General features: G+C 39.1%; 3 protein-coding genes across 7 annotated transcripts; all 3 read left to right on the top strand.

Annotated features, from left to right (window-relative positions):
* The first annotated feature begins 963 nt into the window (after window positions 1-963).
* On the top strand, window positions 964-6,811 carry arhgef3l (Rho guanine nucleotide exchange factor (GEF) 3, like). 5 transcript variants are annotated; one of them, XM_015052369.1, is made up of 13 exons: window positions 964-1,385; window positions 1,714-1,759; window positions 1,854-1,904; window positions 2,424-2,477; window positions 2,596-2,703; window positions 2,793-2,951; window positions 3,340-3,402; window positions 3,479-3,575; window positions 3,884-3,960; window positions 4,087-4,344; window positions 5,256-5,426; window positions 5,533-5,728; window positions 6,438-6,811. In XM_015052369.1, exons 1-13 carry the CDS (start codon window positions 1,348-1,350, stop codon window positions 6,683-6,685), a joined length of 1,566 nt encoding a protein of 521 aa, XP_014907855.1. In that variant the 5' UTR covers window positions 964-1,347; the 3' UTR covers window positions 6,686-6,811. The 5 variants fall into 5 exon arrangements, with proteins under 5 accessions (XP_014907855.1, XP_014907856.1, XP_014907857.1 ...); XM_015052370.1 differs by having other exon boundaries at window positions 1,857-1,904; XM_015052371.1 differs by having other exon boundaries at window positions 1,720-1,759.
* A 314-nt stretch (window positions 6,812-7,125) lies between these two features.
* usp21 (ubiquitin specific peptidase 21) lies at window positions 7,126-12,292 on the top strand. The gene is made up of 12 exons (XM_015052374.1): window positions 7,126-7,291; window positions 7,667-7,993; window positions 8,363-8,419; window positions 8,506-8,623; window positions 8,716-8,830; window positions 9,909-10,028; window positions 10,121-10,185; window positions 10,267-10,454; window positions 10,589-10,667; window positions 10,771-10,878; window positions 11,868-11,982; window positions 12,098-12,292. The coding sequence occupies exons 2-12, from the start codon at window positions 7,838-7,840 to the stop codon at window positions 12,189-12,191; spliced, it is 1,215 nt and encodes a 404-aa protein (XP_014907860.1). The 5' UTR covers window positions 7,126-7,291; window positions 7,667-7,837; the 3' UTR covers window positions 12,192-12,292.
* A 2,089-nt stretch (window positions 12,293-14,381) lies between these two features.
* On the top strand, window positions 14,382-18,557 carry LOC106959654 (rho-related GTP-binding protein RhoA-A-like). Its single transcript, XM_015052376.1, has 5 exons — window positions 14,382-14,714; window positions 14,822-14,979; window positions 15,980-16,100; window positions 17,113-17,243; window positions 17,350-18,557. Exons 2-5 carry the CDS (start codon window positions 14,824-14,826, stop codon window positions 17,521-17,523), a joined length of 582 nt encoding a protein of 193 aa, XP_014907862.1. The 5' UTR covers window positions 14,382-14,714; window positions 14,822-14,823; the 3' UTR covers window positions 17,524-18,557.
* The last annotated feature ends 758 nt before the right edge of the window (window positions 18,558-19,315 follow it).

The raw sequence follows: 19,315 nt of genomic DNA on the forward strand, positions 1-19,315 counted from the left end.
TGTAATTGAAGGAAGGGAGCACGTATACTGGACATCCTGATGCTCCTCAGTTGTAGTACCTCTACAGATCAATAAGCCCCACACGAGTCCCTGCGTAAACGAACATCCTCACAGTAACTGAGGGTCATTTTAATCCAACCCAGCTACCTTCCCTCCACTCTACTCGCTCTCTTTAGTCATCGAAACCCTCGTCTCGTCTTACCTTGTACACATCACAAGTTAAATTTCAAAGTACCTTTTTTTTTTTTATGATTTCCATTTCATTAATTAAAACCAAGCTACCCGAGAAAACAAAGAACGACCATGTAGATATTTTCTGACTGGAAACCCAATGGTATCACACTGGCAGAATGCTCTTCCCAGTCCGAGGCACCCCTACCTCCCTCACCACAGCACTCTCCGAGGGGCTCTTGCACATGACATATATATATTTTTTTCCCCTTTATTTCTCATTATTTCTTGTGTTTTTGTTGTATTTTATTTTTGGGGAGGGGGATATTAAAAAAAAAAAGATTTGGCACACATCTGGTAGTTCATAACACTTGTTTCTATTTTGTTAACTCCAAATGATAAAAACCGAAATAAGAGCAAGGCAATGAGATGTATCTTGATATGGGAGCACTTAGTGTGATAGTGAATAAACATGTAAAACATGCATTAGAGTGAGTGGTTTTTATTTTCGTGTGACAAAATTGTGCTTGTGTGTCTTGAGTGTTGTTGGTGTTTGAGGATTTTGAAGCACATGAGTGTCACAGAATCAGATTCATGCGTTTTCCTGTCTGACCTGGTTTGGGGTGATCAGGTTTCATTACAGAGCAGCATTTCTGGGAAACTCTGCCTCCATCAGCTTATCACCGACCTCTGAATTCAGAGGAAAATCCCAAAACAGATTGAGTTTTATCAAATATATAACAACTGTTTGTAATTTTTTTCTTTTCCTATATGCAAGTAAACTAGTCAATTTAGAGCAGGAAAAAAATGTAATTTCACTTCCCCTTTTGGCTCAAATAGTTTCTAAAGTAGTATTTTAGTCTACCGCAAAGCAGCTTTTAAATAAAATCTAGAACAGCCCAACGTTCAGGTTGGACCGAGAGGTTTTAACGTGAAGCTCTGAACGCTCCTCCCTGAGAAGAGCGGATACGTGATTATGCGCAACAGTAAAGGATGTGGTCTGCTGCGAGATGAGGAAGAAGGTGAGGAGGAAGGAGTACGCCGAACTTTAAACCAGCTCGACGCAAACTGCTCGGTGGCTGGCCGAACGGAGGAGACCGTCGCAGGCTGGATTATTTCTCACTTTGAGAGCGGAGCCGTTAATTTCTGTGAAGATGCACTGAGAGAAGGAAGAAGATGGAAGTGGAGGAGACTGGTGAAATGAGGACTTCCTGGTATGGTAGCTTTAGAAATGCACTGTTCTGACTTTGCTTTAGTGGTTGTTTTTTTTTTTTTGTTTGTTTTAAATGTGAGACTGATCATCAGATTCGTTGGAGGATTTAAAAGAAAAAGTTATCTTTTTCTTGTTTTGAACACTGACTAAAGTTATGCTTCATGTTTCCGTTCACCACACCGACAACTGAAATCCCTCCATGTCATAATGCAGTGGTGCATAACCTGCAGCTTAAATTCTGTAAAGCAATAAGCACTGTGTTTAGAGTACATTAAAATCCATCTGAATGATTTGTGACTAGGATTTTTTTTTTTCCCCCCTCTTTTTAGGTCGGGGTCAGGAGACACTCGCTTTGTCCTCTGTGACCATGCTGGGGTAAGCAATCTTATCCCCTCAATGAAGCATGCATTTATCACCCAAAGTCTGAAATGCAGTGCACATTAATTTTCTGCAAAATGTCTGCTTTTAGAAGAAGCGAAAACAAGACCTGATTCCTGAACCAGTCATCAGAATCATGGAGGTGAGTAATAATCTGAAATGCTGCGCGCTGTCATATCTCTTGCTTTTCTCAGTAACTGGCGGAAGCCTGTCAACCTTTACCTTTGTGACCACAATGCTGAGTGCAGAACTGACACAAGAGGTGAACATTATGTGAGATGCTGATTTTAAGGGTAGTTTCTTGTTTTGTTTTTTCCCCATAAGATCTTGTATTGAGTCTACTGGGATTTCAGAAAGATGCTGGTGTGCTTGCTTTCATTTAATGAATGTCATATATTTGCATTCTGTTTTCATTTCAACTTTAATTCAATTATTGCCACAATAAATTTGCAGCAGCTGTGGTTAGTGGGGTAAAAAGAAAAAAAAAAAAGGCAGCAGACATGTTGTGCTTCACTATTGAGGCACAGTTTCAACTTTCTTCCTCTTTGAAAACCTTGCACAGGAAATGAGAGATGTGCACCGTGCAACATCTCAGCGCTTTTTAACGTCTTTCTCTCTTTCATGTCGCCTTCACCTCTCAATATTTTTTTCTGGCCATCAGGATGAGGAGGAAGAGGAAGAAGGGGAAATGATGTCTGATCACAAGGATTCAGAGGTTTGACTGAAGTTTTTTTCGTCTTCTCATTTTGAACTGTTTCTTGACTAACTCTATAAGTTTTTTAAAATTTTTTTGTGTATTTTGCTCTTTAACTTCTACCATTGATCTGTTTCAGGAGCCCAGTAACAAAAAGGTCAAACCCGTGACAAAGTCCAACAGCCTGACAGGTGTCATAACACCAGTGAAGACTGCTGCTCTTAAACGCATCGGGCAGTCTATTTCGGTAACACACACACACACACACACGTCCTGTGGAATATTTTTGTACCTCGTAATGACCATAATGTGACCTGATGTCCTCTCTCTTCGCAGCGCTCCATCAGCTTTCGCACCGACGCCCGACCTTTGCTCCCGGGACCCCTGCGCCCTCGCTCCAAAGCCTCGTCGTTTCCACGTAGGCGCAACAGCCAGTGTTGGAGTGACACTGTGGAGAGCCATGACCTGACTGCAAAGGAAATCAAACGCCAGGAGGTGTGAATTTTATGATTTTATTACAAAATTTTTATTTTTATTTATTTATTTTTTGTCATCATTAAGATGTTTTTTTTTTTTTTTTTTTTTTTTTTTTTTTTTCTACTCGGGGAGGCGGGGTTTCTGTGGACGGGCTGTGAGGCTGCGGTCGCAGTGTGGGTGGGATGACTAGCTTGCACTGTTTCTCTGAAGCTGCCCTGCACGGGTATTAGGAAAGAGGATGTGAGCTGGCACTAAGCGGCTCAACTTCCGTTATTAAACAATCAGCTGTGAGAGCTCATGCAGGGTTTCCGCTTAGTTTACATCCCATGCAGCATTGTGCGGAAATTGTCTTTATTTCCATTGACACGTCTAAAGTTGCTGTGTGCAACGTCTTTGTCCTCTGCAGGTGATCTACGAGCTGACGCAGGGAGAGAGGCAACTCATAGAAGACCTCAGTTTGGTCAAGAAGGTAAAAAGAGTGCAGGAAAAAAAAAATCTACACTTGCTGGCTTTTTCTCAGTTTCAGTGCGTTCTTATGCTTTTAGGTGTACTACGAGCCCATGTTGAAGTTGGATATATTGACAGAAAGTGAGCTCGGACAAATCTTCGGGACTTTAGACTCCCTGATTCCACTGCATGAGGGTAAATGATATGAACTCTTTGCCTACTTGTAGCTTAATCTCAGTGACTAAAAATATTTCAGAATGCATCATTTCCTGATCATCTACACACAATAAAAGTTGTTGGTTCCAAGTAAATAAGAGGCAGCAAATGTGCTTCTTTTAGCCCATTATTTCTGTATAATACTGATGGATGTATTGATTTTTTTTTTTTTTTTTATCATAGCAGATAAAATTTTCCATTTTGGCCTTCAGGATGTTTTTTTTTGTGTGTTTTTTAAGTTGTGTCCTTTTAGGTTGAATGTGTTTTTTTTGGCTATTTCACACCAGATCTTTTGGCTCGTCTTGAGCGACTGAGGGGCTCAGAGAAGACGGTGGGAGAAGTGGGGCCGACTCTGCATGACTGGGTGAGTGTTTTCACGGCAACCCGCTGCTGCAAGAGAAGAAAGACGAAGGGGGCACAACAGCCGGCGTTCTGCGCACATTCTTTTTTTTTCCCCGCTTCACACTCCGTCTCGTCCCCCCCCCTGCAGTTCCCCTGCCTGGAAGCCTACGTCACATACTGCTGCAACCAGGTGGGAGCCAAAGCTCTGCTCGACCAGAAGAAGCAGGAGAAAAGAGTCGAGCATTTCCTGCGCCTGTGTCAGGAGTCTTCGTTTAGTAGGAAATTGGACTTGTGGAACTTTCTGGACCTTCCCAGAAGCCGGCTGGTCAAATACCCTCTGCTGTTGAAGGAGATACAGAAGTGCACGCCTCCAGACCACCCAGACGAGGACACGCTGCCTGATGCTGTGAGTTGCTCTGACCTGTGGCCTTAGAGTGCTGAACTGAGTAGATCTGGAGTGCTGGCTTGAGATCTGACTGTACGTTATGATTTCATAATGTACAGACGTTCTGAAACGTCTGTACGCCAGAGAATACCTGAGATCCACCAGTCCTGCTTCCTCTACGAAACCCTCACTATTTGTTGGATGTCGTACCCAAAACAAGTTCTTTGTTTTTTGAATGGGTTTTTTCAACCTGTATTAGTTTTTACATTTATTTTTCTGTCCCAAAGCATTTAAAGCATTTGAAAAAAAAAAAAAAAAGGGGGGGGGAAACGACATTTGGGTGGAAAAAATGTCTAAACTTGATCTCAGCTGGCCCTGTTACTGATTTTTTTGTAAAGTAGTCAAATTAAGAATTACATGGATGTATGTATTTATGATTTATTTGTTATTGAGGGAGCATATAAATGAATTATATTGCCATCGAGAACAAACAAAAAAAAAGAATAATGCAGAGGAAGTTATCTTATCTAATCTCTTCTAACCATTGTCAGTTCTGTTATGTATGAGTTAGGAAGAGATGTAGGTGTTTTGGTTATCAGCAGTATTTAAAAAGAAGATCAACTTAATGGTTCAAATATAACATTATAAGCCGCACATTTAATTAAGAATAACCCTGTGTGGCCTCATTTGAGATTTGAAAGTAAAATCTTAGTGAGTCTATTGGTACATGAAATTAATAAAAAAAATTTAAAAAAAAGAGAAAATTGGGATATGAACAACACTATGTTATTTACCCAAATTATATCTTTCCTCTTTTTAGGGTTTTTCTTACTTTTTGTCTTAAAATAATCACAAATGCACCTGACGAGAAACTTTGCTGATGACACAAATGGCTCCAGCAAAACGTTTACTCTGTCCTTTGTCGACCACAGCTGGAGCTGATTCAGAGCATCGTGGCCGAGGTGAACAAGAAGACCGGCGAGGCCGAGTGTCAGTTCTACCGGCGGGGGCTGATCTACCTCGAAGAGAGCCAGAGAATACCAGAGATCCACCAGTCCCGCTTCCTCTACTGCCACGGAGAGCTCAAGACCAACAAGGGGCAGGTGCGTGCAGCGTCCCTGATGCTAGCTCACACGAAGGCGCCTTTATTTCTAAGTCGTAACATCTATCCACAACCGCTTCATTTCTTCTGTCTTTTCCGTGCAACAGAAGCTGCATGTATTCCTGTTTGAACTGGCGTTGGTGCTGACCAGACCGGGGGACGACAGAGACATTAGAGGACAAATGTTTAACGTGTACCGTCAGCCTCTGCCCAACACGTTGATCAATTTAGAGGAGATCCCAGACAGTGAGGCCGGAGGGGGAGGAACCTTCAGAGGAGCGTTCACCGGAGGAAACGACAAAGGTCATTTGCTTTTTTTTTATATTTGATTGGAAATAAAACTACAGAGTTTTGTTTTTTTTTAGTTGTGATCATGGCAGTACTTAAATAAACAAATAAAAAAAAATTGTGGAATCTCACAATCTTGCCAAACTATTCTGAATACGTCAATTTAGTTCTTAGCATAAATAGGTATATTTTTGTTCTCTTTTCTCCCTGAATCTAAACTTCTTTGTTTAAAATTTCATTTTCATAAAAATGGTAATTAAATACCATAAAGGTTACAAAGCTGTTGGCATTTCATATTTATGAAATAATTAAAACATAAAAAAATATGCATCAAATAATCAGAATTTAACACAGATTTTCAGTTCCTAATTAATTATTTTTTTTTATTTCAAACAGGTTTTCAAAAACAATAAGACAAGCAATCAGTAGGACAGAGAAAACGTGTGCATACATAACCGAGATCAAAATATTTTGTTTACCACTAGAAGAGGTGACACTTATTTATCTCGATTTAATTGATCACCTCAAAAATGATCAAAAATTAGTAATTAAAATCATGTTATAATATTCATGTGTCTGCTTTTTGTATATATATGAAAAAGAAGAATCACAGGCTGGAAGCAGACCTTAATGTCAGAGTAGTTCTAGCCCTCTTGTTAGTTGAACTGAAACCTACAACTGTTTTCACTCAATTTCCTTCCTTCCTCTTTCCGTCACCTTCTAGTGAAGAACTGTTTCCGTGTGAGCAGCAGAGGGCGCTCCAAAGTCAACCCTTACTGCTTGCAGGCCAACGACTCGTTCAGCAAGCAGCAGTGGATCACTTGCCTGCGCCAGGCCATCGTCCAGTCACGGGACCGGACCGCTCACACCAGCCAGTCGCCGCTCTCTCTCCCCCCAGACCCCGCGCTGTGTCACATAGCGGATCTCAGCCTCAGCTCGGACACGGACATGGCAGACCACACCTGTCGCTGACCCGTTCACCAGGTTGCCCTTCTGGAGGGCAGAAAGGGGGTTTCTGGAGAGCGAAAGAAACCAGATGGACTATTTTATGAACAGTTTTAATTAAAAGACTCAAAGAATTGCAAAAGAAAAAAAAAAGTTTCTCCTTATTTTTCTTTTTCCTTATTTTTGTGATTGTCATAAAGTGTGCTGACTGTGAACAGTGTTACTGTTTCTGAATGTGAATGTTAAACGCCAACAAAATGTTTAACCGGCTGTATTTTAATAAAAACTGACAGTAAAAGAAAAAAAAAAAAAAACTTGCTGAGGTGTTCATGGGTGGACACATTGACATGTCTATGTATAGCCAACACGATCTGCAGTGAAAAGATTAGAGATGATTATCCTCCCTCCCTGTGTCTGTTTTTTCACTCTCTCTCTCTCTTTGGCTCTCGCTCTTTCTTTCTTTCTCTCCGACACTCGTGGCAGGACAGGGCAGAGAGGTAGACTTTCAGTTCTATCCCACAAACACACGGTGAAACCGTAGACGTCCCCTTTATGCATTTTTAACAGCTCAGCAGATGATGGGAACAGTTTGGTTGGGACTCTTTGTTCAAAGATACAGACCGAAGTGATCAGGTGAGTCCAAAGTGCTCTCTCTTTTTATACACGTTACGTTTCTGTAGAAATAACTGTTTGCCGTAGATGCTATCTTTATCTACACAAAACGGTAAGTGGTGCGCATTGATTGGCTGTTGGGTTGATCCGTACCGTACTGCTTGGATCCCTGTTACATAACCAAATCTTTTTTCTTTTTTTTTTCTTTTATGTATTTTAACATTGGGAATCAGCTGAATTTAGAAATTCTTGGTTTTACTTGTACAAAAAAAAAACAAAAAAAAAAAACAATCTTTTAGGAACTTGTTTCACTCCATGTGTTTAATGCAGAATTGGACTCTGAAGGATTGTCAAAGCAAACTTTAGTTTTTTCTTTTTTTCTTTTTGTCTTTTCAGCTGTAAATGTTACTTGTCGTTCTCAAGGTAAGGCAGGGGGTGTGCTCCTCTGTGCTTTGCTCCCTGATCAGAAGGGTCGCCCCTCAACATCTTGCTGACCTTTAATCAGACGCGCATCAGGGATAAGATACCTCGGCACATCTTCGAGCGGAGACTGACTGGCAGAACAGAATGCCTGGTTCTAGCGGCGTGAACGTGGAGGGCTCTTGCGGGGCCCTGTGTCGGACCCTGGTTTCTCAGAACGGTCTGCAGAGAGACACAGCAGACATCTCCCAGTCTGTCCTCTACACATCCCTGATGGGCCTGCTGCTGGTCGCTGACAATGAGGTGGGGGGGGGACGGAGGAAGCATTAAACCTTTACATTCTCCTCAAATTGTACTGAACATGTCATTAATGCTAATCAACACACACGTGTTTACACACCTGTCAGCACTCCTTGCACTCTCTAATAGGATAAAGCCTCAGACTGACCCCCTTTTTTTAGCCTCGCTTGTTATGCTAATGAGATAAGAAGGCTAAATCTGTCCTGCCAAAGTTACACACAGGCCAACATGGCAGGGTCAACGCAGACAGCTAGTTACATAGAGCATAGAACCTTGGCATACCAGTAACCACACAACAATAATCTGTCTGCAGCTACAGCAGCACCACTTTAGATTTATATATAAGCTTCTATCATACCTTCTTATTCGTAGAAAGAGCCGCTCACTGTTGGAAGTGGAAGAGTTGGCCTTAGAAACATTGGGAATACAGTAAGTGTCAAAGAGACGGCATGCAAATCTCCCGTAAGTTTTGCAGCACCAGGCTCACGTCTCTTTTCCTTCTGTTTGGACAACAGTGCTTCCTGAACGCAGTGGTCCAGTGTTTGTCTCACACTTGTGTCCTGCGCAACTATTGTCTTCTGAAGTCTTACAAGCATGAGAAGTTTTCAAAAGAGGAGGCAAAGCTCATGGACAGTGGGTTTCCTCATTTTCTACCTTTTTTTTATGTCCTCCATACTTATTTTTTTTTAAATCATACCTTCTTTTTTCCATTGTTCTTTTGCCAGGTTTCTCTCAGGTGCTCTCAGGTCTTTGGGATGTTAGGGAAGGAGACACTGTTGTAAATCCTCGACAGTTTTACAGCGTTTTTAAAGCAGTAGTGCCTTACTTCAGCGGTTACAGGTAAGAAAAACAATTATATTTTTCCATTACAATTTAGTGGAGTTGGGCTATTTGATGTTCATAAATCTGTCTGAAGGAGTAAAACCTTTTTGTTTTTCCAGAAGATTGAAAAACTATCAGTATGAAAATGAAGGATAAAATTCAATCTTAATTTTATTAGCGTCTGTTCACAGCTGATTCAAAATTCATATCTGACATTTGTTGGCTTTCACAAAAATAATACATTTTTACACATCAGAATACAAATTTACATGTACATTAATAAAGTGATTAAAAATGTGCAGGTTCTATTTAATTAGTTCCTTTCAAGGTAAAAAAAAAAAATCCCTAGATTTTTTACAGCAGAACAATAAAGTTGAATGTTTCAAGTTAAAAGAAAAGTGGGAAAAAGCTAAAATACCATCAAGAAAAATCAGCTACACACGTCGTCTTTACTTGCCTTTTAGCAAGACTGTTGAGTTGATAGAAAAGAGGCTTCAACGCGGGCTGCAACAACAAAAGCTTTGTTGGTTTTACCAATATCTTAAGAACATAAGGCAAATTCAGCTGCCAGGTTTCTAGTAGTGATTTATGGCTGGAGAATATTAAATATGCATGGGGGTTTGTCAAAAAAAAATAAAAAATACACTGTTAGAGTGTCATTATTTACAAAATAATGCAAAGTTGACGCTTTTAATGGACTTTAAAGCAACTTTGCATTAAAAGTGTCATTATTTACTGAATGACACTTCATGACAACAGTCATGATCACGGAACAATCCTTAAAAGTTATTAAATGGAAGAAAATGAAAAAAATTGGACCAGGAACATAGCTCTGTTGAACTCCAGGCTTGACGGTAATTGAACATGATCTGAAGTTTAATTTGGCAACAGAAATCCTAAATGAAAAATGTGTCACAAACCAAAGCATAGCTCCGCCAAACACTCCTGCCCAACATCAGCCATTAAGACTATGATCGTTATTTGCGGTCCTCAAAATGACGTCTGATATTCACCGCATGTGATACTTTTATTATGAAACAATCTCTAGAGTTCTCCTTGAGATTTAAAAATGTTCCTATGTTTGAATTTAACCCAGTCAGCAAGATGCTCAGGAGTTTCTCAGGTTCCTGCTGGACAAGCTGCATACGGAAATAAATCGCAGGCCTTATGTCAAAAGGACAGGGAAGGAGCCTCAGCAGCAATACGTCAGATTTAGGTACGAACAGAACAAGACGAATCTGTGCTTGAATCCTGGCTCTATCCCATGTGAATGCACAACTTATGCTTCCTACTTCTGATCTGACGTAGAATTTCAGAAGAGGCGAATGCCATGTGGAAGAAGCATTTGGAGAGAGATGACAGCATAATAGTAGGTGAGGAGGTCAATCTTGTCTTTGTCTTCAACTGGATTCAGAAGCAGAAGAGGACATTACATTTTGCCCCGCTCTTGGCAGATCTTTTCTCGGGTCAGCTGCGGAGTTCACTGCACTGCTCGGTTTGTTCGCACTACTCCAACACGTTTGATGTGTTCTGTGATCTGTCGCTGCCCATCCCTAAAAGGAGCTCTGCAGGGGAGGTCACCCTGCAGGAGTGTCTGGACCTCTTCTCTCAGGAGGAGAAACTTGACAAGGAAAACTCACCGGTAAGAAAGAAAATTTCACAGGTTTTGAACTGAACACAGTTCAGTTTAAACAACCAGATTCACTTGAAACAACAGATCTGGTCATTATTATTATTATTTAAAAAAAATTTTATGTTGATTTCCGCCTCTTCCAGATGTGCGAGAGATGTAGCAGGCGTACAGAGTGCACCAAGCGGCTTTCCATCCAGAGGTTTCCTCAGGTTATTGTAATCCGTATCCTTGGCAACAACTTCTGCTCGAATTAATTTGAAAAGTGAGGAATCGTGTCGGTGTGCAAAAAACACATTGTGCGCTCGTACTTAACAGTCTCCGACAGATTTGAACCGCTTCACAACATCCAGGTGGTCTATCAGTAAAAGCACAGTGTACGTGTCTTTTCCCCTCAAAAACCTGGACCTCGGACCTTACGGACCCGTTGACTGTGGTAACAAAGAGTTTTCATTTACCTATGTACATGTTTTACGTACTAATCATGGGCAGGTGCTTGACCATATGTTTTTGAAATAGCCTATGAGAAAAGTGGGAGATAAATTGGAGATATCGATGTAAATTGAAACATGTGCACCAGGAAAAATTACTTAAAATATGAAGAAAAAGCTTAAAGTTGAAAAATTGATTGCTATTGGAGCCATAATCGAATTTCACTCAAGTAATGGGGGAGGGGGAAACTTATTTAGAAAATTAAAACTGACATGGTTTACTGCTGAACTCGATGGAGACTACGTAAAACAAGAAAACATGTTGCTGTATTAGCATAGATTCAAACAGCTGTTTTAGATTTTAATTTTAATTGTGGAGAAGATTACATTTGTTGTTGTAGTATAAACCTTATTCCATCACGTGCAAATCCAAGAAAATTCTCACAGACAAAAAAAGGTTTTTCCCTTGTAAGATTATTTTTAACTCCGAAGCTGCTGAATTTGGAACATGAGGTCAGAGGATGAAGCCCAAGCGAATCAAGCATCCTTATGCAGAAATCTGTTCAGATTGAGCCAAAGTTGACTGGATTCTGTTCTGCTGTACTGAAGAGATGTACGCCAAACCTTAACTCAGTCAGATCGCAAAGATTTTTGAAGGTATTTAATTATGTATATATAATGGCTAAGTAAGTGGCCTGATATTAACTCTGGTTGTTTGGTTTTGCTTGTTGATGACAAGAGTAAACAAATTCTAGAAAATAAGACAAAATGTTTGCCAAACTAAAGGAATTTAAAATTTTTAATGCGCAATATATATATTTTTTCAACATTTTGAATATGATATTTTTATAATAAACAAAAGGCTGTGTTAATTAGTCTTGCCTTTGAATACTTTTGCATTTAATTTATGCAGAAATAATTGGCCGTTTTTTTACAAAAAAATATTTCAGGGACAAGCCTCAGTTCTGAGAAATGTCTGTTTTTGTCTCCATAGGCCCAGTTTTATATGATTTATATGCAATCTGTAACCACGCTGGGACTGTGAATATGGGCCACTACACGGCCTGCTGTCTAGATCAAAGCGGATGGTGCTTCTACAACGACTCCAGGTGAGACTTGAGAGGTTCTAACACCAGATTATCGGAAGCAGTTTCGTGTCACAATGTCTTCTGTGTAAACCTCGTCTTCCTTCTCAGAGTTCCCCTCCTTTTTCTCCATGTGCAGCGCGACCTCGATCACGGAGAACCAGCTTCAGACGAATCAAGCCTACGTCCTATTCTACCAACGCAGCAGCAGCACAGCCACCGTCAGGAAATAGCCTAGAAGATGCGGCCAATCAGTCACCTCACCTCCGGTGTCCATAGAAACAAATAGAAGCAGCAGCAGTTTTAACCCTGACATCAGCAGCAAAAAAAAAAACAACAACAACAAAAACAAAACAAGACAAAAAAACCATCTTGATCTCAGTGTGCCTTCTCTGGAATTAAAAGCACAGGGAGAGAGAAGGCACGCTTGTTGTCAACAGGTTTTAATGTCAGTCGTGCTTGAGAAGCATCTCAGTAGCCATTTCAGTGTCTGCATGGCTGCTCTCAGGGAGGCGAGAGCGTGATGAATATGATGCTCTTATTCATTATGAACAGCTCTTACTCTGCGATTATATGTATGATGAAAGCACTTTATACGTGTACATCATCATCAACCACGCTTACTGATATGAGCCCTTACAAACAAATGAAGAAAATATAATAGAAATAGGTCATGACTTTGACACGTATGTAAGAAATAAAATGGCATCCTGGTGATTTTTGTAAATAAATTCTTATAAACCTTCAAGTGGTCACACATTAAAATAAAACTTTCTGAAAAACGTTTTGTTTTTCTTTTTTTCCAAGAGATTTCACTCGAGATTTATTCTGAGGGAAAAAAAGTAAAGAGATGGACAGATAGCCATTACGTCAGCAAGAATATGTAGATAAAGTCTCCAGATGTAAATCTTTACTGACTTAAAGTTGAACGCATCCATCAAAAAAAAATAAAAATAAAAAATGAGGGAGCAAAGATGTATATTTTTAGCTTCCTTCTAAATTGGTCAAAATCTATTGGCAAGTAGAGATAATTGATTGAATTTATCTCGGAAACCCAGTAAAAAAAAAAAAAAAAGAAAAACTGAAGAATTAGGAAAACAATTCTGGAAACTTAAGTTAAAAGAGACAAAATTAAATAGATAAATACATCATAAAATTATAATCTGTATCCTTATTGAATTAAGTGTTTCAGTAATTTATTTAATTGACAATTTGTTAAATATGCAATTTAACCAATAAATTGCTAACTTATATGGCAGATGCAGATAATTAATTCAATGCGTTTTCAACAGTTTCATGGTTCCTGTTCCTGAAGCGTCACCATAAAATACATTTTTCTGTCAAATTTCGAGAGGCGGGACTGAAACTGATCTGTTGAACTCCACTGGTTTAACCTCATTCTTTGAAAATCATTGATTGAGTACCAGCTTTTTGCTTCCCTGTTCCACGAAACTGGCATTCAATCTTTGACTTCATCTGGTCTGGATAACAGCCTCCTGCTTCTGTCTTGTCTGCTAACTGTAAAATCTCACCAATGAGCTCACAGGAAAGTCAAGTAAAATCGTCTATGAAAGTGGCCATGACGGTCAAAGAATGAGGCTAAACTAGTAGAGTTCAACAGACCCGTGTTAGCTCCACCCCTTGACGTTGAAGGGTGAGTTTGAGACGACACATAAAATGATGAAAGTTTGTTCAAGAAGATTCAAAGATCACAGGTGCATGATCAGTTATTGTAATGTCATAAACTCTGGGCGATGCGATGTGCCTTTCTGTTACCTTGACCCAGTTTACCCATTCTCCTATATTTGTTTTCTTTTTCCAACCCAAATGATGGCTGAGTGTGAAAACACACAACTCCCTCTAGATGAGTTGTGTGTGAGATACACTGAGCAGCATGTTTGCAACCAGCAACTTTGCCGTGCCACATCCAACGCCACTTACATCTCCTCTCTTTCCCATTCCGTTGCTTGACTTGAGCTACAGAAACGTATTTTCATTGCATCTAAATGCCTAAATGTACTGTGATGCTCCAATGTGACTAACAATAAATTGCTAACAGGCAATTTAATGGAGATAGATACTAAATAGACCTGTGACAGGGTTGAGTAAGTGAGACTCAATCCTGTCAGGACCCATTCCATTCTGGTGAAATCATGCAACAATCTCCATACGCCACTTAACTTCCATAGTTTGGTATGCACAAAACCTTAAATAATTTTCCGTTAGTAGTTTGTACATTATGTAATAAATTAGAAAACTATTTCAGACACACTGGGTTGTTTCACTGTGAACATTTTGGATGTCAATGCTGTCAGACGGGTAATGAGACAGCTGCAGTTTACAGAAAGTTCAAAACATTTTGCTACGTGTAAGGTGCGGCATCCTTCTGATAAATGACACAACGAGGCGGGCTGAGATTTCCAGTCTGTCTGGTAGGACACTTAACTCACTGAGCTCTTCTACCCCTACTTGGAACCGTGTTCCTTCAGTTTTACAGATAGTACAAGGCTGGCATGTTAGAATAAGTGAGGCAAACTTTGAATTTCAGAGTTTAAACAACTTTAGATAGCCTAGCCTCAAGGAGGTGACTGGTTTGACAAGTCTGCATTTCCCTACTCAACTGGATTGGTAGCATAGCAAGGGAATCTCAGTGGAGTGTGAACACAGCCAGTCAGCCCATTCTGGCTGAAATCTTGTAAAAGCAGCTGTGACAAGTGTCAACCAAGGCAAGCTGTTCTGAAAGCGTCAAAAGCAGTGTAAGTTTTCTGTATTTTAACAGCAAGAAAGACTTGTACTTCACACCTGTGGCGTGGTTTGGCTGTGTTTTCCTCTATTGTAATTTAGTTTTGTTTGTGTTTCCCAGAAATGGGCTCTATCAGGAAGAAGTTGGTGATCGTCGGGGACGGTGCTTGTGGGAAGACATGTCTGCTCACGGTTTTCACCAAAGACCAGTTCCCTGAAGTCTATGTGCCTACTGTATTTGAGAACTATGTGGCAGACATTGAAGTGGATCAGAAACAGGTAAGGGATGATGTCACCTGGCTGGAAGTCTGACTGCTGGCGTAGTTGGTGAGCAAACAGACAAAAAACACATCTTTCTTGGAAGGTGGGCCCTAATATTTTGCAATTTCTTTTTGAAGTTTTAAAATTATGATACCTGTCATTACTAATTATGAATACCATTATCAGTAAATTGCAATGTCTTAAAATTGTATATTTTAGAAAATAAAATATTCTAATGATTTTATTTTCTATAAAATCATTTGAATATGTTTTATTCTCCCATTAGACCAAAAAAAAAAAATCAAAACACTTTTTTTTAATTGTTTTTCAGTACTTATTGCTGAGAATAAAATCCAAAGTTTACCATCCTACTTTCATTTTGTTTTATTTTCAAACTCATGCACTTCACCACATAGTCTGTAGTTGTGTCTTCTTTCCACGTTTCAATTAGAAACCACATACACTTTAGAACATAACAGAGAACTGAAATAAAAGGGGTGCGCTGTTTTAATTTTCTTCAGAAATAAAAATATAAAAAGTGAGACATGCATTTGTATTCAGACCTTCAGAATCAATTATTTGTAGAACCACCGTTTGCAGCAATTACACCTTTAGTCTTTGAGGTGCATATCTATCAAATGAAAAATGACTGCTGACATAAAATATATCATATTACCAAACCGTTTTAAGTGAGTCAAAGGTTCTAAAACAGATTATATACTTGAGAAAAAATAAGCCACAATAAAATGATGTGGAAATCAACATTTATCTAATATTATTATGTTTTCAGTTTTATTTCATGCAGCATAGTTTTGTCATGCTATAAAATACAAAAAAAAACAACACAAAATATTGTTAAATGATTTATACAAAAGACGGCAAAAGAAGTCTTTTTTTTGTTTAAAATAATATTAAAACACACAACATAATTTCCATGATCATCAAAATACTGTGTAGACCTAACTTTCTGCAACGATTACAGAAAGTTTCTAAACTTATGCATTTGCTCTTTTATCAGATACAGTTGGCACTTTGGGACACAGCAGGTCAGGAAGACTATGACCGACTGAGGCCGCTTTCCTATCCAGACACTGATGTAATCCTTCTGTGCTTCTCTGTGGTCAGCCCGGACAGTTTAGGTATTGTTTGTGGGCTGGGTTGAAAGTAATATCTGTTTATCCATCTGTTGATCCAAGATCGGGTCATGTGTTGAGGTACACTGTAAAAAAAAAAAAAAAAAAAAATTCTCTAATTTATGGTAAAATACCGGCAGCTGGTCCTTGTGTGAGCATGTACTACTGTTTTTTTTAACAACTTACCAAGAGCAAAAGGTCCAGAAGGAAAACCCAGACATCCTCTCCCTCGTCACTCTCTCCAGCTCATTATGGGGGATCCCAAGGCATTCCCAGGCCAGAAGGGTATACATATAATCCCTTCAGCTGGTATAGTCATACATGAGGTCTCCTACCAGTGGGACATGTAAAATCTGAAGAGATTGGCACACAGGAGGCATGCTGATATCAGTGAAGAAGCATCCCCTCTACGCCTAACCCTATCACTAAGTTTGAGTCCAACCACCCTATGGACAGAGTTCATACCCAGATGGCACCCTTTTCATGGCAGCATCCTCCAATCAGACTGGGTAATCTGAAATGCTGTTCAGTGCATAAGCACAGACAACAGTTGCAACGTGAAGACGTGAAGAGCAGACTCTGTTGCTCAGCTGAAGGTGGTGATCCCTTATTTGTTGTGTAAAGCCCACCTGTGGTTAAGCTCCTGAGGCCAAGGTTTAACCATAAGACACTTGCCTGGTTCCCCTCCTGCCTGACTTTGGGAGAGTGCTATGGGCTCCAAAATCTGGGCAACCTCATCTCTTCTTGTGATCTGCCAAATAATCTTAATCCTTGAATTACTTCTTGTCTGACCCAGCTCCTGAGGCTAATTTGTCAATTTGAAAGACCCTACCAGAATCCTAATCAATGGACAACATGGCCTTCATGATTATAGGGTCCGCAAAGCTCTCCACCACATTAAAGTGGTGATTCAAAAGAGGGACTAATAATAATGTAATTAGGTTTTATTTAGTATATTATAGATTAGGAAAGTGATTTATGTTGCTAATTGATCAAATTTTTTCTTCACTTTTTGCAGCAAATGTTAAAGAAAAGTGGACTCCTGAAGTGAGACACTTCTGTCCTCACGTCCCCATAGTCCTGGTGGGGAATAAAACGGATCTTCGCAACAATGAGAATACCAGAAAAATGCTTGCCAAACAGAATGAGGCATGTTGATTTAGTTGTTTATATCTTTTGTGTAGGTCAAAATAGCGATGTATTTTTGTCTACTTAAAAATCACAAAATGTGTAAATCTATGAAACTTGTTTTCAGGAGCCAATTAAATATGAAGAGGGCAAAGACATGTCAAATCAAATTGGCGCCTACAGCTACCAGGAGTGTTCTGCTAAAAACAAAGAAGGCGTGAGAGAAGTCTTTGACGCTGCAGCTAAGGCAGCGTTGACAAACAACAGCCGTGGGAAGAAGAATCACTGCGTGCTTTTATAAACTCTGGTGAAAAGTAGCACGCTATCCTGAAGCACTCATGAAGGGCAGATCTCAAATCTTTAGAACTTAAACGGAGGGAGGAATTTAAAGCCAAGACGTTTCAAACCAAGGCTGATCTGTACCTTAAGAAGAACAAAGACAGGAATTCCTACGCTACGGAAAAACTATAATAAGAGTCATGACCTTGTACAAAATCAATGTGTAATTTGGTTTAAAAATAATAATTGCTAATTGTAACATAAACCTTTCCTGATACCATAACACCATAAACAGAGGCACAGTCACATTAAAATTTTAAGTGCCGAGACATTTTTGTACCACACTGTGAAATTCATTAACCAGGGGATCAATTCACAAACGGCCGAATTAGCCTTCCTATTTTGTCACTGAGTCCAATATATACTGTATTATCTTCATGAGGCATTGTATGTTTTTTGTCTTCTTTTTAAGTCATCATATCTCCATTATACTCATATCTCCTGTACACCTATGATCTTTTGTGGCAGGTTTTTCAGCCATATTTTAACTGTGTAACTCAATTATCATGAGATTCTGAATATAGAAAATAAACTAATATTCTGTTACAGGTGAAATGTTTCTTGTTAGTAACAAATTTTGGTTGTGGTATCTTCTTTTTAAGTATTTTTGTTTTTTGTGAGTACTTTTTGTTGCATTCAGTTATCATTTACTGCAACAGTTTGATGTTTATTTTTATGCCTCATAAAATTTCTTTCATGCTTTCATATTTGGTCAGACGTTTTACTAAATAGCCTAGGATCATATCCAATTTCAGATTTACTTGCCATATTGTCAAGAGATTACACTGTCATGAAATTGGTAGAACACAGTGGTCTTTTTCTTTAATGTAAGGATATTGTGTTTTTCAAATACTTTATTGAACAGCAGCTTCAACAGAAACTGTAATATAAGAATATGTATTGTACTTACAGGGAAATGCAAGCAGTAGTGCATGTTATAATGTTTTTGTAAAGGTATTTCATTCAGTGAATTGAATGAAAAAGAAATAAGGCAGACCTGGATGTCTGGATCTAATTCTTTTTTGCTAAAAAAAAATGAGGGGGTATCAGATTTTAGTGGGTATATTATCAAAGACGTTTTTGGAGGACAGTAAAGCAATAGTTTGCACTGTTGCCTGACAGCAAGGAGGTCCTGGGTTCTGGGTTGTAATCTTAGCCACAGAGAACGAGCCCTGTACAAATCTGCATGCAAAAAGAATGGATTATCTCCAGAACTCTGTAGCATCCAATAATCCAAAAATATGACTGCTATGTTAACTGTTTTCTCTGAATTATCCTTAAGTACAGGTTTGTTTCAGTATTGTCCTATTATAGTCTTGCAACCTCTCCCCCAATGACAACTGGAAATAACCACCACAAGGCAACAGGCCTCGATACCTACTAGAATGTAACCCTGCAAGGTCAAGGAAGTATAGATAGTAGATGGCTGTGTTTTTGCAAACCCTAGAAGAAAATATACTCTAAAAATGATGCATTGTGATTAAATGAAATAAATTATTATTTACATAAAATAATATGACCTGAACTAGTTGTTGGCAGAAACAAAGTTTTACCTCAAGGTCAGTTTTTTTGGTTAAAATTAGAATATGTAGGTCTTTAGTAAATAATTTTCAAACAACAAAACTGTAAATGCACTTTTAATTAAATATATTCAAAAGTCTACACAACAAATCTAATTTCCAAATCTACACAATAAAGACTATCAGGAAAAACTAAGTTTAACATAAAAATAACCATCAAACTTATACTGCTTT

This window comes from Poecilia latipinna, unplaced genomic scaffold (genome assembly GCF_001443285.1).
Source record: "Poecilia latipinna isolate Pla-1442-1.1 unplaced genomic scaffold, P_latipinna-1.0 Scaffold1106, whole genome shotgun sequence".
Taxonomy (NCBI): Eukaryota; Metazoa; Chordata; class Actinopteri; order Cyprinodontiformes; family Poeciliidae; genus Poecilia; species Poecilia latipinna.